At 36.3% G+C, this 22430-nt stretch overlaps 1 protein-coding gene across 4 annotated transcripts in view; it reads left to right on the forward strand.

Moving 5' to 3' along the window:
• The first annotated feature begins 2522 nt into the window (after nucleotides 1–2522).
• LOC149798261 (uncharacterized) overlaps nucleotides 2523–22430 on the forward strand; it is a 141350-nt gene continuing 121442 nt past the window's right edge. For all 4 annotated transcript variants that reach the window (XR_016421991.1, XR_016421993.1, XR_016421992.1 and 1 more), the window contains exons 1-2: nucleotides 2523–2617; nucleotides 10578–10907. Coding sequence is in view for 1 of the 4 variants with exons in the window: in XM_089963397.1 (XP_089819523.1) it covers nucleotides 10583–10907 (325 nt within the window). In the remaining 3 variants the exon portion in view is untranslated. The remainder of the gene's footprint in view (nucleotides 2618–10577; nucleotides 10908–22430) is intronic.

A 22430-nucleotide genomic window follows, 5' to 3' on the forward strand; every position in this document is an offset into this window, starting at 1 on the left:
GCTTTGTTAAAGATGTTAAAATTATAGTTATTAATATATTCCTTAGATTTTACTTGCCGAGTGTTATTAGCAACGCGATATGCATCTTTAACCCAATCGGACCCATATAAACGCCCCATAAAGGTCGGTTCAAACCCATTCCGGCTGCTATACGTACTGGGTCCATTTTACAGACGGTAGGTCCTTATCGTGAAAAGAATTCTTTTAGCGAGGACACTTTATATTAAGAAAGATATGTTAAGTAACATGACTTACTACACAAGATAATTTAATTTGTGAGAAAGAAATATCGATTGAAACTGTTAGTAAAAACGCACTGCGTTCCTTTCACAGACTATAAGTCATTTACGTGAAAAAGACCCGTTAGCGAAAAGGGCTTATTTTAAACACCTTACCTTCAAAAAAGACATATCAAATGCATGTAAAATGAGTTACTACGCAAAATAATATATATATATATATATATATATATATATATATATATATATATATATATTACAGGGATCGTCCTGGGCTTCGCCAATGTCGCAAATTGCGATTTTTTTTCCTTATTGGCGACAAAAATATCCCATCTGGCGATTTTTTTGGCGACATACTTTTTGGTTATTTAATTTGTACATACAATCATGGATTTGGACTGAATAAATTTAAAGCCAGAATGAAAGGAAGCCACAAACTTGACTAAGCAATGCATTGGAATCAATCTGTTACACAAACGATCCTTTGTTCTTATTGACAACCCTATCTTTACAGTGCATTGTTACATCATAATCTGCTTATGCTGACATCTGAGCTGAGTACTGTATGCTGCGATACAGTCAATCATGCTACCGCACTATACCTACAACTGACCGACTTCTGAAGACGCGAATAGAACAGATACAATTAATTGTATGGCTAATCCTTCTGTTTTTTTTTATACATATACCAATACAGTAGTTTTGCTGAACCTTCATAGAAAACTGATAACCTTTGAAGTACCGACTACTGTGTATAAATACAAAGCAAATGGAAAAAAATCTCAATCACAATTACATCTGTCGCCAGTGCAGCATTTTACTCATTGATCTTTTCCTTTTGCCATCAGTCCCGTGTTACGGCTTCAGAGACTTCAACTCCGCAACAAGAAATAGCAAAAAAAAAAAAAAAACAGTTTTGCATAATTACTAATAATTATTTATTTCTCAAAATACAGGAGTGAAAGAATCCCTAAATTGGGTGTGAATTTACGCTTATATATACGGTCCAATATTGCCAGGTGTTGACTCGTGTAAGTTTCATTCGTGGGAATGGAGATCCTAATTTTCTTGTCGAGAAAATTTATACAGCATTCAGTGATCATTCTTGGGATTTAGGAAGCAATTCGCTACAAGCTTTGTGAAGCTAGCCATAAAAGGGGGTGGGGGGTGGGGCTGCTGAGAGACTACTGGTGTCACCTGTCAGCACTGAGGACTGTGAATGTGGATTCAGTAAGATGAACCTCATAAAAACTGACATCAGAAATAAGCTCTGCATCTCATCTCTCGAGAATTTAATGAGAATCAGCATGTACAGATGTGAAAAATTAGACTTTGAAACTGCATTCAACAAGTGGGCAGCCCTAAAATCGCGACGGATCTTCATGTAACACTTTGTAACATTTTGTTAATGCTTGTTGTAATTAAAGTATTAACTAATCCATCTTTTGTAATTTTCATTGCCTGTTACATAAATAGACTAAATTAACACTTGGAAAAATGTACACTACTTTTTTTTTGGCGACACTTTTTGAAAATTGGCGACAAAATATTGAGGTTGGAGATTTTTTTGGCGACAGCTTTTTAAAAGCCAGGACCATCCCTGTAATATATATATATAGAGAGAGAGAGAGAGAGAGAGAGAGATTGATTGACACTTAGTAAAAACATTTTCTGTCCTTATATATTACAATCTTCAATATTTTGTCTAGTCAAAATATATTACATATAAATAATACATTATACATTATATTACACTGTTCTCTGGGGCCCCGAGTGGCCGAGTGGTCTAAAGCGCTCTCCGTTACGGATCACTGCCATCTCACCTCTGTCTGCGTGGGTTCGAGTCTCGGATTCGGCCAATGTGGATATGTGAGAAAGCTTGCCAGTAGCTTCTCGAGGGTCGGTGGTTCTTTCCGGGGATTTCCCGGTTTCTTCCTCCACCATTAATACTGGCCGCCATGTATAGCTATCGCGTGCTGAAAAATGGCGTTAAACCCTACAACAACAACAACACTGTTCTCTAAATCGCACTTTATACACAAGGCAGCATGGGACCAGTCTTTGCCTAAGTACTCGTGTAAATTGTGTACTGTCGCCAAATATACATACACATCCACATCATATTCTAAAGAATAAACAATTTCCTTTCAATCAATACCAAGAATGCGATGTGCATCATTACTACCAAAGTGAGAAGAAGAAAAAAAAACCAAAAAGCGAGAAAAAAAAATCGAAAAATAGGTTGGAACTACATTCGCACTGAACCAGAAGTAATACTTGGGACTTAGTTGTAATGTGGGGATAACTTGAACATGTTTTACAATATATATGACATTGTCTAATTTATTTATTTCTTCATAGAAAAAAATAACAACCAGGTATACCTTTATTTATTTGTTTATCATCTACACCGAAAGCGGCCACCTATTTGCGCTGTTTTTACAATATACCCTGATGATGGTAACGACGACGGTGACTCTACTTTCGTTTCTGATGAACAAAAGTAACGTTTGACATTGTCTGATGTTTTCAAGCGAATTTTTCACGAAATTAGGAATGTAGAGCAGGAGCATTGAAAGTAATAATTAATCTTAATGGCAGAGAATGTTCGCACGGCCACCGTGCACATTAAACTGAGAATATTCTCAATGACTCCGTGCACATGATTTGCAGACATAGTCACACGGTCGTTAGCATACATAGCTATCCATATATATCAGCACTGACAGCAGTATACCCGATCTACCGTTTTTGTTCGTCAAGTCGTTGTAGATAAAAGTGGTAGTCAAGGCCGGATTAAAGACTTAGAAAATTGAACAGCTTAGGGCACCTGACGATATGGGGTTGGGGCGCCAGGGTAGTGAAAGGGCGCTTGTTGAAATTTCTCCAGGGCCTTCTACCATCATAACCTGACATTGGATACACTTTCAAGCTTTTACTGCTTTACCCACTGCACAGACGTAAAAGATTTGTTTCTGGTCATATTCATAATCTCAAGAAGAAAATTACAGTGACTTGGAAAGATTTTTATTCAACACTATGAACTGACGTGCTCTATTTGTAACTGAACCACTTGATGCATGATCATTATTATATAAAATATTCCTGTCTTGAGTATTAACCTTTACTGTTCTTATTAATATAGAGAAAATTAAAGATAATCAAGAGTTTCCTTTCTTGCAGTCAAATTGACCACTAAATTTAATGGTGTTGATGAAATCTGGCCATTAAATACAAAGACAGGTTCAGGGTGTGAATTTTATTGGTCTAGGTGTCTTGTTTCCTGTCATCTTTCTAGTTTTGGCCATATTTATATGTTATTGTTTGCAGAGTTTAGTTCATTTGGAATATTTTGAACTTGTCCCTAATGCATCTATTGCTGTGCAGATATTTTCTTTTGTCGGCATACATCAGCCATCAAAATAATCTTTTTTAAAGGTGTGGACATGGTGGCCTTGTGGATAGATACTTTGAATCTTAAAACGTGTATGTTACATTTCATTTAAACTGTATTTCATGGTTGATTTAGATAACTATTTCATGACTGATGTAGGTAATGTTACTGTGTTATCACACTAGATAACACAAAATTTGGATGCAATGAAGGGTGGTGCTAAATAAAACTCAAGATTGAAATAAATGGGCTAAAAATGCAGACCTTTTCTTTCAAATTGCAAAGTAAGGAATTTTTGGATTTGTAACACCAAATTGGAAAATATTATTAGTGTTGCTAAATTTTAGCAAAATATTTCACTTTTTCATACTGTTTCTGCCACCAAGACTTAGATTTGAATAATTAGTCACATGGGCATTTTAGTTTATATGAAATACCTAAGATTAATATTTAAGCACTTTCAGAACTTAGATTGGACTACCATTATGATGAGGCCCCCAGGCAATGCTTTAGCACATGAGATTAAAGATTGCCAGTTTTGGGCCTTTTCAAGTTCAGCCCAGAGGTTTCTGCCCTAGAGTATTGTGTATTTTGTTCCAAGATCAGGGGTCAATCTAGACTTTAATTTTTAGGACTAACTTCTGCCTTTGGGCAGAACAGGGAGAAGTGAGAGCTGAACAGGGAGAAGTGGTAGTGAAGCAAGATATGCAATATCTATCTATCTATATATATATATATATATATATATATATATATATATATATATATATATATATATATATATCTGTGTGTATGTATGTGTGTATTTTCGTTCTCTTATTTGAATTATGCCCTCTAATTCTCTGTATACATATCTGAGATTAGCATTGGTCACGCTACCGGTATATTCTGTTTATAAGTAGTTTTTCTTTCCATGTTAAGGTACATTTCAGCTAAATCCTGTTGAATGACTACGACTCCACAAACAAGTCATGTGCTGCCTTTATGTTCCCAAATTCTAAATTGTTATGTAAGCAACATGTTGAATTTACTGCATTTGATATAAGACAAAAATGTGAAATATTATGACATTATTATTATTATTATTATTATTATTATTATTAGTTTGAAAGAAAGCTTATCAGCACCAATTAACTGCTCATCTGGGGTAAGTCAACAATGTATTTTATCACCTATGTTATTTTTATGATTTCTAAATGATTTTAAGACAAAGTTAATGACTAGCATAATGGTGTAATGTTAGAATTTGTAAGGTTATTTGCACTGTTGCATGCAGAAACCTTGGTTGCCTTTACCTTTCAGCTTCAGAGAATTCAGAATAGACTAAAAGAATATTGCAACATCTGGAAACAAAAGATAAAACTAAAACAAAGCCATTTGTTTATTTACTAAAGTTGATATATTGAGAGAGTATTATAGGGAGTGTTGATATGATTTAACTATTTTCCTGTTTTCTAGACTTATACATAGTCATGTCGAATAGAATCCACATTTCAAAAATGTGCAGCTTCTGCAGTCTAAAAATAAAATACAGGCACAGTCTATACAGCACACTCACCCCTTATCGATATTTATCATTTGGTTTAACAGGTCTGCATGCATAGTTCTATGGTCTATATAGTAATTGAGAAAAACAGGCATTTGCATTTATGTAAATTAATTAAATGATTATTACAGGACTTTTGATAATTTTAGATTTTGAAAATATTGATATTAGAGACAAGATAGTTGATTAAATATCTCTAATTAGCAATAGTACCTTGCATATAGTTTTAAAGGAAATATATTTTATTCTTGAACACTGACAGTCTTTGCCAACCTTTGCACCTAAAATACATTTAACATTTTATATTCTGAGGCAGAGGTTGAAAGAGAGTGTGAGTCTGATTATATATTTAGTATTCATTGAATAATTTACATGTTTTCAAATCAACTTTTGAACAACTCGTTATTGACATATCAAAGGTTTAGTTTAACATAAGAAGCACAGATTTTTATATCTGAGACAATCAAGCCAGTTTGAGAAATATATCAGGATGTCTCCTGTGATGAGTGCTGCGCTGATATATATACATGGGAAGAAATGATTAGAGAGAGCTTTTTGAATTTGAATTTGGTGTAGTGAAAGGAAACCAATAAATATGTAGCCTTGACATTTGTTTGTTTGCTGTACCAGCTAATTCCACAAAGTAGCTGCCACCCACCCAAGACAGCTACAACAAGACTATGAAAGTTGATTGCCTGGTATAGATGGTATATAATAAATATCATGGTTGTGTATTTTGTTCTAAAAACTTGTACTGTGTCAAAACAACAACACTGCCAGCAAAGGCAGCAGAGACACTTTATAATTTGAGGACTAAACTATATTGTTTGGTAAGCCATGTACAACAAATGTCTGTTCCAAATATTTTATACTAAATTAGCATAAATTTTGAATTATGGGTCAGAAATTTGTTTTTTTTTTACAAGCAAACAGCAAACGTATATACCATTGATTGATGAGTAAAATATTCTGTAATCTCAAAGGTTTCACATTGATTACACTTTTTAATTATAATTATAAGCACACAGTCGAATCAAATTATGTCTACTTTTCATATATTTTGTAGCTGTAAAGAAACTTTTACAATCTTTGTAAACATATATGCAATGTGGTGCACAAATCAGATACTGTAAGGTAATGTGCCAGCTGGTATTTTAAAACCAGGACAATGAATTTACTGACATCCACACTTAACCAATTGACCTCGGGGTAAAGATGAAAAAGAAAAAATACTATAATGGCACTACCACTCCATAGGAATCTTATTGTGAGTGGAATGTTGGTCAGTGCTCAGCTTGGAGAATTGCATGTATGGAATGTATTTGAAAATTAATGATGGTCTGAGCCCTGCTTACAGCAAGCTCAATGACATGGACCAGTTACCTGATATTTGGGAGGATTTGAAAAAGCACTAAAAACATGGAGTAATGTTTGTAGTGCTTGACCACTCAAAATGTGTATGGTTTTCTCAGGTTATTTTAGTCACCTGGTCTGACAACTGCCCTTTGGCAATGTTTACTTAAATTAATGTTTGAAAAATCAGAGTCAGATACCTGCAGTGTTTCATAACAGGCTGAATCTTCTCAGTTCAGATTTTGATTACTTGTGACCACAATATAGGTCAGTGAATGAAGTATAATATAATATTAGTTCTTTACTTGTTCATAAACAAATGTCAAATTGTGAAAACATCAGAGGAGTGTGATATGTATATTATCACAAGTTATAAGGTAAAATTGGTTGAAAATTAATCGATGAATGATAAATACATGAAATGTCTTCCTTCAAACCATTATATATAATACATAGACTTTGATCAGTCCATTTCAGCTGCTACTTGGTTGAGTCTTGGGTGATAATTCAACTTGAACTTTAGGATAGCAAGTTATGAATCTACATTAAATTGATAAATTAAAAAATTTGTTATTAACTTTCATTACATGGATCTTTTTTGCAACCATTTTAATAAAATTTTCCAATAACAGGGCAGAGCTGGCCTCCTGGAATAGTCTCAGATAGGGTGAAATAATTATAAAGGATATTAATAAATCAATAATTTTTCCATATCAATACAAGAGGTAAAGAGTTGATGCAAAACGATACTTAACCCTATACAAGTTACTTTGATGTTCAGCAGTCATGAATAACTATTAGTTGCTTGCCTTTTCATTCTTTCAAATGACAATTCATTTTTGACAGCCATAACAGGAATAGGTACTCATTTCTGTCAGTAAGAAAGAAATATTGACAATACCTACTTGTCTTGTACAAATTAGCAATCATATAGTGGCTAACTTGTGTAGTTTGAAATATGCCCTGATGTCCCAACCCCACCAACTACATGCTGATTATTTTAACATGCTGATTAGTTTATCTTCTCAACATGTTCAGACACTGATAACATATATTAGTAAAAGAAGAAAAAATTCCAGATTTGTTCCCCATGTATGGTTTTTGTACTGTTCTGTTCATTATGTGAAGTTTCTCTTTGTTTTGCATTATGTCTCCTTGATCAAATTTGAGGGTGCTACAAAGAGAAATATATCACATTTAATTCAGAGTGGTGGTTATTGTTTGTTAATGTTCAGAGTAAAACAGCCACCAGTTAGAACTGCCTGTGGCATATTCACTGCTTGGAAAACTAGAAGTATTTGTCACCATATTTAGATGCAAAGCAACTTCATTCAATAATGATTGTATTGATCAGCAGTAGAGCTGTGTCATTTCACCCCAGATTTGCAGAATTCATAGAACTATTGACATGTAGAATAGTAATAGGCTTAAATTAGAAATTGGGCAAGACAAACCGCTTTTCCTAAGTCACTTGCCCTGAATAGTTTGGTAATTAAACAAAAACCATTTGTACAGCTCTGTAATGACAAATAAAGTTAAAAAAATATAAATGAGTAATAAGTGTATCAGTTTGACCCAATTTGATAGAAAGCATCCTTGTAAAAATTATGATGATGCATGATCAAATGTGGCTACCATCATCAGTTACATAATCATGTTTGATTTTCTCAATGAAATTATACATTAATATTGATGCTGCGTATGAAAATTAACTAATTCTGTTGATGCTTATACAACATGCCTTGTTGTGGTATTGTGTGTGAAATGCCCATAAATGTGCAGAAAATTAGTCGTAGAACATGGAAGTATAATCAAATGAAATTTAAAACTGCTGGATTAAACGAAAAGAATAATATGGTAAAAAAATGTTTCACAAGTTCTTGTATAGTTAAGGAAAAAATGAGTACAAATTAAATTCACATGCTTCTACTGTATTATACTGGTGTTTGAAGAACATTTCCATTTCTTTTCATACTGTAAAATTTATCATTGACATTTCGGAATTAATTGTGGTAAGTTTTATGTTCTGTCTTGTACAATTACATTGTTCAAAATATGCAACATTTATCTTGAAAATAGTTCACCTTTGGCCAATCAAAGAATGATTGTGGGACGGGTGATGGCGGGAGCTTATGTGAGGCTTTGGTACTAATTAATAATGTTCTGCGGAAGAAATACATGATAATTATTCTGAAGGACTGTTCAGATTCTTTTAACATATGTTTCAGTTATACAACTAAAAATTAAATCATACAATAATAGCACCTGCTTGGTCCTTAAATGACTTCTTCTCAAATATTTGTTAACAGATTTTGACCAAGTTTAGATGATGCATTCTGGTATATGGTCTTGCAGTTTTGTACCACTGATGATATCTACCATCAGATATGACCATCATTTCTAAACAAAGATAGAAAGAAACTTAAAAATTACTTCTTTTAAAAAAATCTAAACAGAATTTTATATTATTTGACAGACATCATTGCAGCATAAAGACCTTTCAGAATTATGCCAATGCTGCCGATCCACCATTACTAAGTATACAAATATCTATACATGATTTCTTCTTAAGAACAACTGCATAATATTCTACCAATATGGACAGAAATACTGCCGTGCATACATTTCAGTTTTGTGCTGATGATGCATAATGATTATGGAATATGGTCACATTTGCTAAAAACAAATGTTTAAAAAAAAATCACATTTAAACCACTTTTGACCAAATTTGAAAAGCATCATGACATAGAGGACTTTCAGATTCATACAAATGATGCAAATACCTCATTAAAAGTAGAAAATCATTTACACAGCTTGATTTTAAAAAATTGTTGAATGGATTTTAACCATCTTTGATGTGTCCTGGCATATGTGCTTTTCAGTATTGGACAAATTATACAGATCTGCCATCAGATATTGAAGGTGGGTAGACTTTTAATAGAAACATTGAAATGTTTGTTTTCACAACATATGTAATCAACAGTATTGGTAGAAATTTCTTCAGAAAGCATTTTGCAGAGTCTGATTTCATGGCCAAATACTCTTGTGTTTGGCTATTTGGCAGATGTTGTACATACATACATGTGTTAATTTCTCACCCAAATCAAGTCTCTAAGTGAGTTAAAACTTCTTCCTTTGACCTGCTGCAGGAGAAGTCACACACCTATCTTAGAAATGTTCACCTTGCTGGATCCCTGATTAAAGTGATATTGCATCTGATTGCTGAGCTTGTGAACTCTCTGGAGTCCATATTGTCTGCTTAGATTTGAAATGTGTAAGCTTGTATCATCAAGATTATGAGCCATATTCAGCAGTTGTATTAATCAGGTGATCTTTTTGCTCTGTTTGCCCGAGCTTGTGAACACCCTAGAGACCATATTTTAGAACAAATTTGGATAATATGTGCTGTGTATCAACAGGATCTTTTATGAATTTCATTGTGAACAAGATCCACACTGTTCAGATGATTCTGGTCACAAGTCCAAACACTTAACAGCTTAACCACTGAGCCATTGCATGTAGCTATATGGGATCACAATGTTTTCCAAATGATTACTCTAGGGGTGGATCTCCGGGGATGGGGTGGGGGTGGGGGTTAGGACAGACCCAGAAATCTGTGCTGACTTCATAAAATGATTTCACTTGTAAAGTCAGGTAAGTGCATAGATTTTATAAAGGGTGAGTCTATTATGCTGCCTCAGATTTCATGGTCATTGCAAATACTTTCCTAATATATATATATATATATATATATATATAGGAAAGAAACTAAATGACACCAACCTTAATAGAAATTGTACAAACTCTGTGTTCCGAGATTTTCTTTTCATTTACCTCCATAGCTTCAATACATGTGTGAAATTGTTCACAAGCTGGGTTGTATCTGGTTGTCTTGGGCCTCTTGTTCCAGTTGTTATTTTTATTTAGCCTTAATCTTAGTAATCCAATTGAAATATCTTTCAAAGTTTCCAGAATGTTATAAATGGTACACTCGTCCATTTGATGTAAATTACTAGTGAACTGTCTTTTTTTGTTTGTCATCCAGGTAAAATGGCACAAACGAGGGTTGATTCATCAGTCTGTGCAGACACTACACCACCTATACCAGCAACAGACCAGTATATTTTGCAGCTGAGAACAAAAGCAAACATGGAAAAGCTTCTCAAGGATATTGGATTGGTATTCATCAAGACAAAACATGACAACAGATTTCGGTTTAATACAATCGATTCTTCTTTGCAGAAATTAAAACTTGCCTGCAATAGTGAAAAAATTATAGACTTTTTGCTGCAACTGTTTCAGGAAACAGGAGATGCAAATAGTCTAGGGTTAGGAGATTTTGGATGGATATTTTCCATATTTGCACAGGACACAGGTATGTAAAAACTAAATGTGAAATGCTTTTTCCAATTTGTGTATTGTTCATATAAATATTTTCGTCAGCATATACCTTTTAGAAATTAACAGTAGTCCTAAAATTGAAAACAGGATTTTCTGTATTTATAGTCAGTGCTGTTATCTTTTATGTATTGTGAATATTTTCTATATCTAGATTTCCATTTATGTTTGGTATTGTGTCCAAATTTATTTCAAGGCTGAAGTAATGATAGAGGGTAGAAAATTTCTGCAAATTTAACATTTTTAATTTTGTCAACACATTCCTAATTTGAAAAGAAAAATAATTCAGGAAAAAGGAATTATTATAATGTATGATGGTAGATATTGAGGAAACAAGGTCCGGAATGGAAAATTCACTAGTTTTCTAACTTCAGGATAACTAGATATTGGTAATTGGGGGTGGCAATATACGGACAGTGGGAATTAACATTACAAAACCCCCCTTGGTGGGGATATATGGACAAAAGGTTGGGCCTGTCTACGGACAAAGGAAATTGAACATATGGAATGTATTGGGTCTCACTGCCTATATACGGACAATAGGAATTGAACAGGGGTGATGTCATGATACTGGACACTGGCAACAATGTTGCAAGTGGCTGACCTCAATCGGGCGGTACAGTGTGGCAAGGGGCTGACCTGAATATGTGCATTTCTAGGGACAAATAGATACATAGCTAGAGACAGGGTTAGAGACATTGACATACATAGACACAAAAAAGCGACTAAAAAATGTTTAGACAAGAGAGAATATATATCATTTTGGTACAGTGGAGTGGCCCTGAAAAGGGCCATTTAACTTTTTATAATTTCTTTCCTCCCTTCTTCTTCTCCACCATCTTCTTATATTTTCCATTACATGTTTTTGTCTTCTTTTTCTTCTTCCCATTTGATTTCTCCTCTTACTTCTCCTCTTGTTTCCTTTTCTCATTCTCCTCTTCTTTTTCAAGCTTACCATTGTGTTTCTAGTCACATTACTCCACATTCACACAAAACAAACATCATGAGTATAGGGTCAAGGGGTTTGTTAAGGGAAAGACAGTCACACACAAACATATGTGCACACACACACACACACACACAAGTACATGTGAATACACACACACACACAATCATATGTGCACACATACACACATGCAAACATGCATGCACACATACACACACAAACGTACATGTGCAGACATACAAAACATATGCATGCACACATACACAAACAAAAACACACACACAAAATTATATGATTGGCAACTTGATCAGTCTCTTTTCAAGAGATCTAGTTAGCTGTGAGAAGGGCTTTTTTTCTAACTCCAAATGCACCTGATTTATGGTGATACTTTCCAGGCCAGGCACCACACACGCATCGCTGACTACAGTCATTCTCCCAATTAATGTGTGTGGTTGGGAGCACAGATGGTTGATGAGTCACCTCATCATCTCGGTTTTCACTCTGAGGATAGTAAATACTTGTTTCCTTCTGTCTTCTCCTATACCAGACCCGAGATGATGAGGTCTTTGCGGCTCCCACTCTTGCTGCTGTCTCTCCAACTCTTTGTCAGAGTTTTCCTATTGGGGGCAGTGGCTCTTGGTACTGGTGGTGGTGGTTGTATTTGTGGCTGATGTGATGTGGAGGTGATCTGTCTTTTCTTTTCTTTCTCCTCTTCTTTCTTCTTTTTTTCCTCATCTTCCTATAGTCTGGCACTTTCTGCAATGGCCTTCATGGCCAGCCCATCCAGGAGACATCTAGCATACTCCAAATGCATTTGGAGTTCCAACAGTTTGCTGATTCTGCTCAACTTCTTTGAAGTTGAACGATGGGTAGACAGACTGACGAACACTACACTTTATATACTTCAAGCATGGATGTGAAGGAAAACATTCCTGTATACAAAATCTAACAATACCCACACCATAACCAAAAACATGGAACATGTGGACCTAAAATAGGCACTTGCATTCACTATTTTACCTACAGACACATTTTATTATCACTCATACATATAAAAAACACATAGACTATTTTACAAGATATGGAAAGGAAGTGTTTATAGGCACACTTCTATTTGTTTACTTACAAACACACACTCTATCTTACAAAGAGTTTTTCTCATTCGGTCCTGATGCCGTCTGTATGTATGATCCGGTTTCTGCATTTAATGGCCGATCCTACCTGTATTCATGGTTTGTTTATTGCATTCATTGGCTGATCCTGTCTCCTGGTGAATGTGTGTTAGATACAATGTCTCTGATTGGTTACAAATGTTTTTTTTCTCCAAGAATCAGACCAATATTAAACCAATCAGAAATGATTTTACTTTCGTGTGTACAAATTTGAATTGTTCAGAAGCCGAGGGTTATTAATTGAGAGCAGTTTCACTACACGTTCTGTTCATGCAAAATCGTAAATGATGGCGGATGCAAGAGTGATTTTTGATGATGATGAGAGCAAAAATGAGGAGTTTCTCTGTTTTGATCTTGTAAATATTGAGCAAGCAGAGGAAAGATATGTTCAGCAGTTGGATATTTTGCAAGATTTAGATTCAGAGATTGAATCGTCAGAAGAAGAGGATGCTGATAGTGATGATGATGATAGGGCTGATGATATAGTTCTAAAAATGTTGTACATAATTTTGTAAGTAGTGTATAAATAAGTTGTGAAAGACTTGGACAAATAGTAAAAAGACACATCACTGTCTAGACAAATTCGTTTGGGATAATTGGTGAAAATTTTGAGGATTTTTTTTAAAGATAAGAAGAGAAATTAAGGTAAGAGTGATGTATGTGCTTGATGTTTACAAAATTTTCCAAACAAGGAAAAACTCTCTGGGGCACAAGCCGCTAGACTCAGTTTAATGCTGCTGGGGCATAGCAGCAGTGATACTGATAACATTGCTGGGGCTGATTGAGTTATATGTACACATCTAACCTACAGACAAACACAAAGACAGACAAATTTTGGCAATAGAATAGTATCTCTTTTCTAGATTGTTGGGTTAGCCCTGAAAAGGGCTGTTTTGTTGGAGGTTATGGCAATCTCTTATCATCTCAGATTGCATCCCCGTCTGGTTGCAGGTTTTCCAACAGGATAGGATCTGTTTCTTTGGAAGGAGAAGGAGAACTCTTTTGTGTCCACATGGCAGTCCACAAAATCACTGTCTGGCTCCTGCTGCTTTGCTGCTGCTCTCTCTCCTTTTGAAGTCTATACTTCTTGGTCCAATCTTGTTGCTCCTTCTTTATTTCATCTTTGAAGACATCTTCTATCAGGTCTTGGGCCACTTTTAACATCCTTCAGTCTAGGGTATCAGGTTTTACCTGACATGATGCAAATCGATGTTGGCTTTGTTCAGCTTTGCTAGTCTTGAAGACATCTTCATGGGTTGACATATTAACAATGGATGGTCAGACTGGAGACAGCCCTGCTTTATATGGCTCAAGCACAGATGTGACAGAAAACATTGCTGTGGTTTTGGGATATTAACTCTATAGCTCATCTCATGGTGAGAGATAGAGAGAAGTCAAAGAGCATAGATAGTGATAAAATAAATTTGCAAATAAACCACCAACATTTTTTTCCAGAGATGACATTTTAATTCAACCAACAAACAACCAACACATAACATCATCACATTTTTTTCAAATAACACGTTTTTGACAAGGTTGATAGCTTTGTGAAGTCAAGTTAGACTTTCACTGATGGAGGTCATTTGGCCATTGATGTACACAGTGTTTCCTAGCTAAAGATAAGAGATATCCATAATGGTCACAAAACCATTGATCTACTTTTTCGTCATTTCTTGAAGAGTAACGATCAAAATAAGTCACTAAATGTTCTAAGGGATGTCCAAGACTTCGTTGATGAAGAAAATGCACACAATATTGTTCCCACACCATGGAAACTGTGCCTTGTAATTTCACATTATTGAAGTGAGTTGTCTGGGCATTCTCATAAAGTCAATGATGTCGTCTTCCAAAGACGGTAATCCATACAAATTAAAATACTCTACACAGGCATCATGGGGGAAAGTAGATGGCTACCCGTTGGGTTCCTGGGAGATGACTGTCGTCTGTGTTGATGACATAAGCTTGATGGTCTCTAGGTTTGCGATGAGGAAGTTCATCTTTAGCACACATGACAGGACTCCAAAAAGTGGTGTGTGAACTGTTTTACAAAAGGTAATAAAGTTCCCAGGTATCCATTTTGATTTTTTTGCTTGAAAATCTCTGTCAAGTAATCGTCTCTTTGCTTCATCTCTATACTCTGGGCCAATGCAGTGGATCTCTAGGGCAGTCAAAGGAGGGGAGGAATGATCACACAAGTCATTATACCACTGATACAACACTGCTTATTCTAAGATGAGACCTCAAGCCTCATCCAGATAATCATCCAATTTTTCTTCTTGGCTCATCATCAGACATTTATTATGTTGAATTTGATTGGGATGATTGTTTTGACATCAATAGCAATGTTTCTTAGTCAACCCTCTAATTGTTTCTGTCAGGTGTTTGGCAAAATAGGAGACTAAATGTTATTCTTGTTCTGGCCATCTGGACATGATCATCACCTTTCATGACTACCTTTGATCTTCAACACTCTGTAGTGCTTAAACATGAAAAGATTGGCAGTGACTGCTTTGTTGCTAACAATACCAACAATTAAATGTTTGGGTAACTCCTTGGAACAGATGATCTTTGATCTTGGATCAGAGTCCGGTGGCAATGGTGAAAGTTTTTACTTTCACTCATATTAAATACTTGCTCATTTTGCTCAAATTGTGGCTGATGTCATTTCCCACTTTAGGTAACACTTTCATGCATCACACATAGAAGTTTGCCTCTTGGATGATGGTTTTGTTCTTGTTGGCATTGGCCATCAAATGGAAAACGGTACTGCTACAATTTAGTCTAAGGCAGATATCCACTCTGTTCAGCAAATACTTTTCCAAATGCAAAAAAGATCGTCAGTTCTAAGCTGCATCCTTGAACGATTTTCTTTTGATGCATGTTAAAGCCCACATTGGGAGGATTGTCAGCTGCTGTTAGGACTGTATCATTAAACTTGTCCTTGCCTGCAATGTCAGTTTTCATACCACGCAAGCATCCAGATGAGTATTCTTGTCATCTTTTCCATATGTCAAGAGATTTTCCAGGTATGCTCAGTAAGGGTTATTATCCATGCTGCTGCTGACTAGTTTGTAATTCAAGTACATTCCATTTTGCTGAACAAAAATGCTTGAAATTGTTGACAGGAGCTACTCTAGCTTCTGCTCCCAGAGCTTTGGCATCCATGTTGATCACTTTGACTTTCAGGTAGAAGTAAACTGCTATTCAGATTCAGTCTTTGGCTGTCCTTTGATTTAAAATTTGATGGGGGCTGAGGTCATAAAAGATGAGATGGGATGAAATTCTACTCATTGGGATTCTTGTATTGTCATCATAGTGGGTGACATGGCAAACAGATCCAGTTCTGACTTGGAACATTTGCAAGACTCTGTTATTTAATAATCAAAATGTCTAATTCTCGGATGGTTCTTCTGTTCTTGGTCTTTCTAGCTCTGGGTGTGTGAAGTCCTCTGGAGGGGTGTCTTTGTTGTCTCTTTCTGCCTTGTCCTTGCTGTGGCATCAGGGAAGCAAAAATGCCTGACTGGAAAGTGTCCAGAGCATTTTTAGAAGTTTCTTGTTGGCCCATAATGTCTTTGCCAGTTTGAAACAAAAACATTTTTGCCTGCTCTCAAGAAAGCATCTTTAGGATTTTGGAGAAATTATTTGCCTTTCATCAAAGTGGTATCAAGGCGTGAAATCCTTGTGTCACCATTGGTTTCAAAATGGGGGCCACCAAACAAAATGCCAATTTAAGCATCTCTCCTAAACCATGTCCTCGCTGTTGAGTGACTCCTCGGTACACAGGATACATGACGCAGAAGTCGTTAGAGAATTGTTTTTAAAAATGGAGTTTCACCATAACTTTTCCTTTGGAGAATGGAATATTTTGTCCCAGATCTCCTTTTATACTAATGTTGACACTGTCAGAACATGACTTACTGATAGGTAAACAGTGAAGATGTACAAATTGGCAGTGAAAGTGATAGGTGTTTCCACCTTCCTTGTCATTGGTCACGGCAGAATCCAGTATAAAAGGAATGACTTGCAGTAACAGTACGGATGTGTCCCACATCATTGTACTCCACCACAAAGATCAGATTTAATCCTTGGTTCAGTTCTACCGGGTAATGAAAAAACTTAGCAAAATTCAAGTTGTTAATGACAGGCAGTATGAGTGAACCCTTGATCATCTTGAGGTCTCCACCTAAAATGTCAAACATTTTGGCATCCAAACATTTCTGTAGGCAAAGAGCCACTTTATAGTACTTGATGGTCACACTTCATTGGTTTTTTCCAAGGCTTTTCCAAACAGTGCATTGAATTTGGAAGCAATCGTGTCCACCAGATGTTGACCACTAAAATAATAGCCTGCAGGAATTTTCAACATATAGATTGTGGAGTATTGGTTGACACTGGTCGTTTCAGAGAGGCATCTACAGTTTCATTTTCATTCAAGTATTGTTTCACTTGGTCATTCAGAACTTTGACCTCAAAAGTGTTTGATTTTCAGTACTGTTTTTGATTTGTTTCGAGTGAATCATTTCACCCAAAGCATCTTCCTCATGGGCTTCGTGATCCAATTGGATGTTCTGAGGTAATTTGGCCATGAAACAGCACACAGTATTGTGGGGAAACATAAATGAAACTGTCACTGGGTAAAGTTAAGTAAAATTGGTTATTCATAATTTCAGAGTTCTGCTGCCTGAGGGGTCATCAGAGGTCAGAAGAGTGTCTAAAAGAGGATTGTTGTGAATGTTAGGAGGGTTACTGACATTGGATGCCTTTACCATATTTCAGGGAAGAATTGGGGAAAAGGAGAAGAGTGGTCTGTACAACTAGTACTGTTGGTTGTATTCAAATTAGATGTTATTGGTCTCAACAAAGAGCACTGTGGTTGTGTTCAGACAGGCCAAATTCTGTACTGTTTAAAGGAAGGTAAAGTGATATAAAGGTACCTGATGCAACTGCTCAGTAAAATGGTCCTTGATTGTTTGTCTCCTTGTTACAAACTCAAATTGGCAATGGCAGCATCTATGACACAATACACCACAAAGAAAAATATAATCTGCACTTTAGGCATACATTCTTCACATCACCCACAAGGATTGCTTTTGAAGATCTTGCAAAGAAGAACTCAGTGCAGGAGTGGTCACTGTGGTGGTTGAGGCTGTTTAATGTCATGATGGTCACTTCTTTTTATAGTCGATGACATGCGAAGTATTGATCCAGGAGTCAAACTCAGTGGATATCCTTTCTAATGCACTTTGACATGATGTGTTCCCACTTTTGGGGTTCTTTGATCGAGAATGCTTTAGATTTCGTACACTTTGTCATCTTTTTTGGTCACTTGTTGTAACTTGGCCAAGTAAAATGTTCCTTTTAACACATCCCTGTTCATGTCTTTCTATTTATAGATGGCAGGATAATGACCACGCACTTGTCCAGTGACACAAAACAATTTGGTGGTCCAGTTGGGTAAGTAACCTTCGTCGAAAGTGCGTTTGGTTTTGCCAATACATACCCACTCTCCCGTTATCAACACTCCACCTTTCTTAGGGACAGCCACAGTCGGGGATGTACCAAACAGGCATTCAAAGATGGGCACCTCGTTGTCGGGTGTCACTTCTTGGGGGCACATCCGATGCTCCGATGATAAGATTGGTTGTATGCTTTGACCAGGTGCAGTAAAACATCTATGATCTTGAGGGTGTGTTGATACATAAAATATTTCCGCATGCCTTCTTTCAGGGTGCATTGAAAACATTCCACAATGACAGTTGACAGTTGATCAATGTTTGACCATTGGAACACTTTCATCAGAATCAGTCTCTTGATAGCATTAAGGTACCAGTGGTTAAATGATTGGTGACTTAATGGATGCATTGTTGTTTTCTTTGCATTTGACTTGTATTTTGACAAACTCTCAGTAAATGTGTTTTCTCAACTCCACAGGCAAACCACAGGGGTTACTGGTGGTGAACTTTGGTTTGACTTTGACTCTCTGGGTCTGGGTTCTGGCTCACTCATGTCATCTTCAGAATTGCTGGCATGGATTTGAGCCAAGACATCATCTACTGTGTGAGGTGATAGGTCAAGTTTCTACCTCTTACTTTCTTCTTTCTTCACAAAATGGTGCGATTGTTTCATCTTGATTGCAGAAGGTCAGATTACTACATTTTAAATGCCATGGCCACCTGTATATCAATGTAATGTCAGTGTCTTCCCTATATAAAGGGTCAGTGTTTTCCCTCAAAGAATTCATTTCTCTCTCAATCCTACCAGAAAGATGGAGAAGTGAACACAGATCAAACTTCTGATCAGAGCTTTGTGAGGTGTCATACGAAGGTTTTCTTCAGAGAAGACAATGGACTACTCCCCCTCCTTTCGAAATAAAAGTCAAGATACTTCCTATAACTGTCAGAAGAAAGGGCATTGGTGTTCTGAATGTCCATAACATAAAGTAAGACAAGCATCAAGAGAGACAAAGGTCAAGATACCTGTTATCATTGTCAAGAGAAGGGACACTGGTCTTCAGACTGCCTTAAGAAACAACAGAAGCAGGAGAGAGAGAGAATTCCAGAAAGGAAGAAGAGGAAGAACCCAGAGACATTCAGAAAGAGAAGAAAAAAAGATGAGATGAAAATGAGCAAGAAGAGGAAAAACCTGTGACATTGAAGAAATTCAAAAAAAGAAGAGAGTGAAAAGACCAAGAAGAAGTCTATAAACTTTTTAAAGTGTTGTGAAATTGGATTGTAAAGTTTTACCAGAGAATATACCAGAAAGAAAAATGTGTCTCTTGGTTGTGATTGTTATAGTAAAGAACTACACTCACACACATAAATCATGGGGAAAAAATGGATTTGAGTTTTATTTGGTTTTGACAAACACTGAGTACTCTGTTTTCAAGAGAGGTGGGTGGCCCTGAAAAGGACTGTTGGGCGCTTTTTTATATACAAAAAATACAAACTCAGGAACAGAAAGTAATGAACTTTAACTGCCTTATCCCTTTGCCACAGCCGAGACCTACTTCTGGGCCTGCTACTGTAAATGATTTGGTAGAAATCACTAGTGTTGGTATCTCAGGCATAGTAGGTGTGTTGATGGGGTTAGACTGTTTGGCTCGGGAAGGTCTTTTTCTCTTGGGTCATATTGAAGAAGTCTGATACATTTGTTTTAGACTCCTTAACTCCAAAATGTCTAAGAGTACTGTCACTGTTTGACTTTCATTGTCCTCCTTCTCTCCTTGTTTCTTCTCTGCTTCTTCTTCTTCCTGTCGTTTTCTTCTTGCCTTTTCTTTTCAATACTGTTGAATGAGAAGGGCTTGTTCTGCTTCTTTCTGCTGTTACAAAAATTTCTCCAATTCTTCTTTCTGCCTTAGTTTAAAATCCTTGAAATATAGTAAGGAAGAAGGTGGTGAAGGTTCTGGTACCAAAAAAAATTCTTTTGAAGAAGAGAGAAAATCCACTAAATCTCAGTTAAAATCATTCTCTTCAGGAAGTAGGACTTTGCTATGCCATCACTCCTCGTCTCTCCATCCAGTGCACCCCAGTTCATTGTCTTCATAGTCTCCGTGATGTTCTAACTCTGTTGCATTGATTCACTGTGTACGGACGCTAGCGCACCTATATAGGGAATGTAATGTCACAGGTAACTCTTCAGTTTGGAAGACAGACGCTGCACTGTGACTGAATTTTTGTAATGTGTGCTAGGATTGGTGAAAGAACTCAATCCATTTCGATCTGGTCTTTCACTATAAATAACCATGGTTCACCTCATTCCATTCACCTGTTATCATCACAAGATGTGGACTAATGTAGAATCATCTACCCTCATATTGTTGATGCTGTTCAACCCGGACTATCCGATGGATATCAGATTGTCATGGGCAATTACCCAGATCCTTTGGAAATGAAGGATCTGTGTGGAGAGACAAGGCAGTCTGAAGAGAGTCTTAATCTACGGTCCAGACATCAGACAAAGTTTGAGGAAGAGAAGAAGATCCATGCAATGCCCTCGATTTTAGATGAATGATGTTAACAAAATAAAACAAAGACCCTTTTCAGGACCACTCTGTTGCCACAAAAAGATGCCTGTTTTCTCTTGCCTAACAAATTTTTTAGTTGATTTTCTTAAATCTATGTATGACCATGTCTCTAACCCTGTCTCTATGTGTATGTCTCCATTTGTCCCTAGAGTAGCACATATTCAGATCAGCCCCTAGCCACACTGTTCCACCCGATTGAAATCAGCCACTTGCGACATTGTTGCCTGTGTCCAGTACCATGGTCACCCCTGCTCTATTGTCCGTATACAAGCTCAATACATTCCCTATGTTCAGTTTCCCTTGTCTGTATACCAACCATTTTCCATATATTCCATGTCTGTATAAATGTTGTCTGTATATCCCCCAAGGGGTCTTGTAATGTTAATTCCCATTGTCTGTATATCGGCCCCTTCACTACTGATATTCAAACATAAAATAATATAAGTAACCAAGGAAAATATGATAGCAACGTGCAGACGACCAAATTGTCCAAGCAAGGAAGTTTATCAAATTTTTGTTGCTCTACTGGTGTATTTATTGTAGTGCCATTCAGATGTAATGGCACTCTGCTTGGGGAATTGGTTAAGCAAGAGGGATTTTCATTTACACCTTAATTCAGTATGAAGCCTTTTGGTTCTGCATGCTGACTCTCTTGACCCACACTTTTAACTGATCCAGTGAGAAATCATTTCTTGATGACCTTTGTAGGTTATTGCTGAGCTGCTTATGGCCAGATTATGCTAAGTGCAGACATTTATCTAACTGTAGCTTTCAAACCAAAATGCATCAAACCTAAACTCTATAGCCAAATTTTAGCTATATATCACATGCCACTCATACTCCTTAGAACTTCAAAAAATCTTATATTAAGTGGGAAATTACTTGTACAAAATTTCCTTTTGAACTAGTAATTCCAAATTAAACTAACTCTATTTTAAACACTTTACACTTTCTCAAAGAGCTAAAAAAATTTGCAACAAATTATCACAAAACTAAATTTTAGATTATAAAGAGAAACTTGCTATCAGTGATTTATTGTAAGTCTACAAACACACCTTCCCAGCCATAATTGGTTTCCTTGTTTCAGTTGCCGGATGACCTAAATGTAACATCCCCCACATGGCCAGAGTGGCTATAGAAAAAAAATATTTAACTGGAATCACACCCACTAAAATTAACAGTAAATAACAATGTACCCCTCTATCATAACCAAAAAATAACTTAGTTTATGAAGTGAATTTGGAGAATTATATATAAATGTATCTTCTCATCAGAGACATAGATAACTTAAATCAGTGTTTCCTTTTATGCACATCTGTGCATCAGGGATGCACGCTGGAGAAAATTGACGCACACATT

Source organism: Sinohyriopsis cumingii, chromosome 6, assembly GCF_028554795.1.
Source record: "Sinohyriopsis cumingii isolate HCF-2022 chromosome 6, ASM2855479v2, whole genome shotgun sequence".
Lineage (NCBI taxonomy): Eukaryota > Metazoa > Mollusca > Bivalvia > Unionida > Unionidae > Sinohyriopsis > Sinohyriopsis cumingii.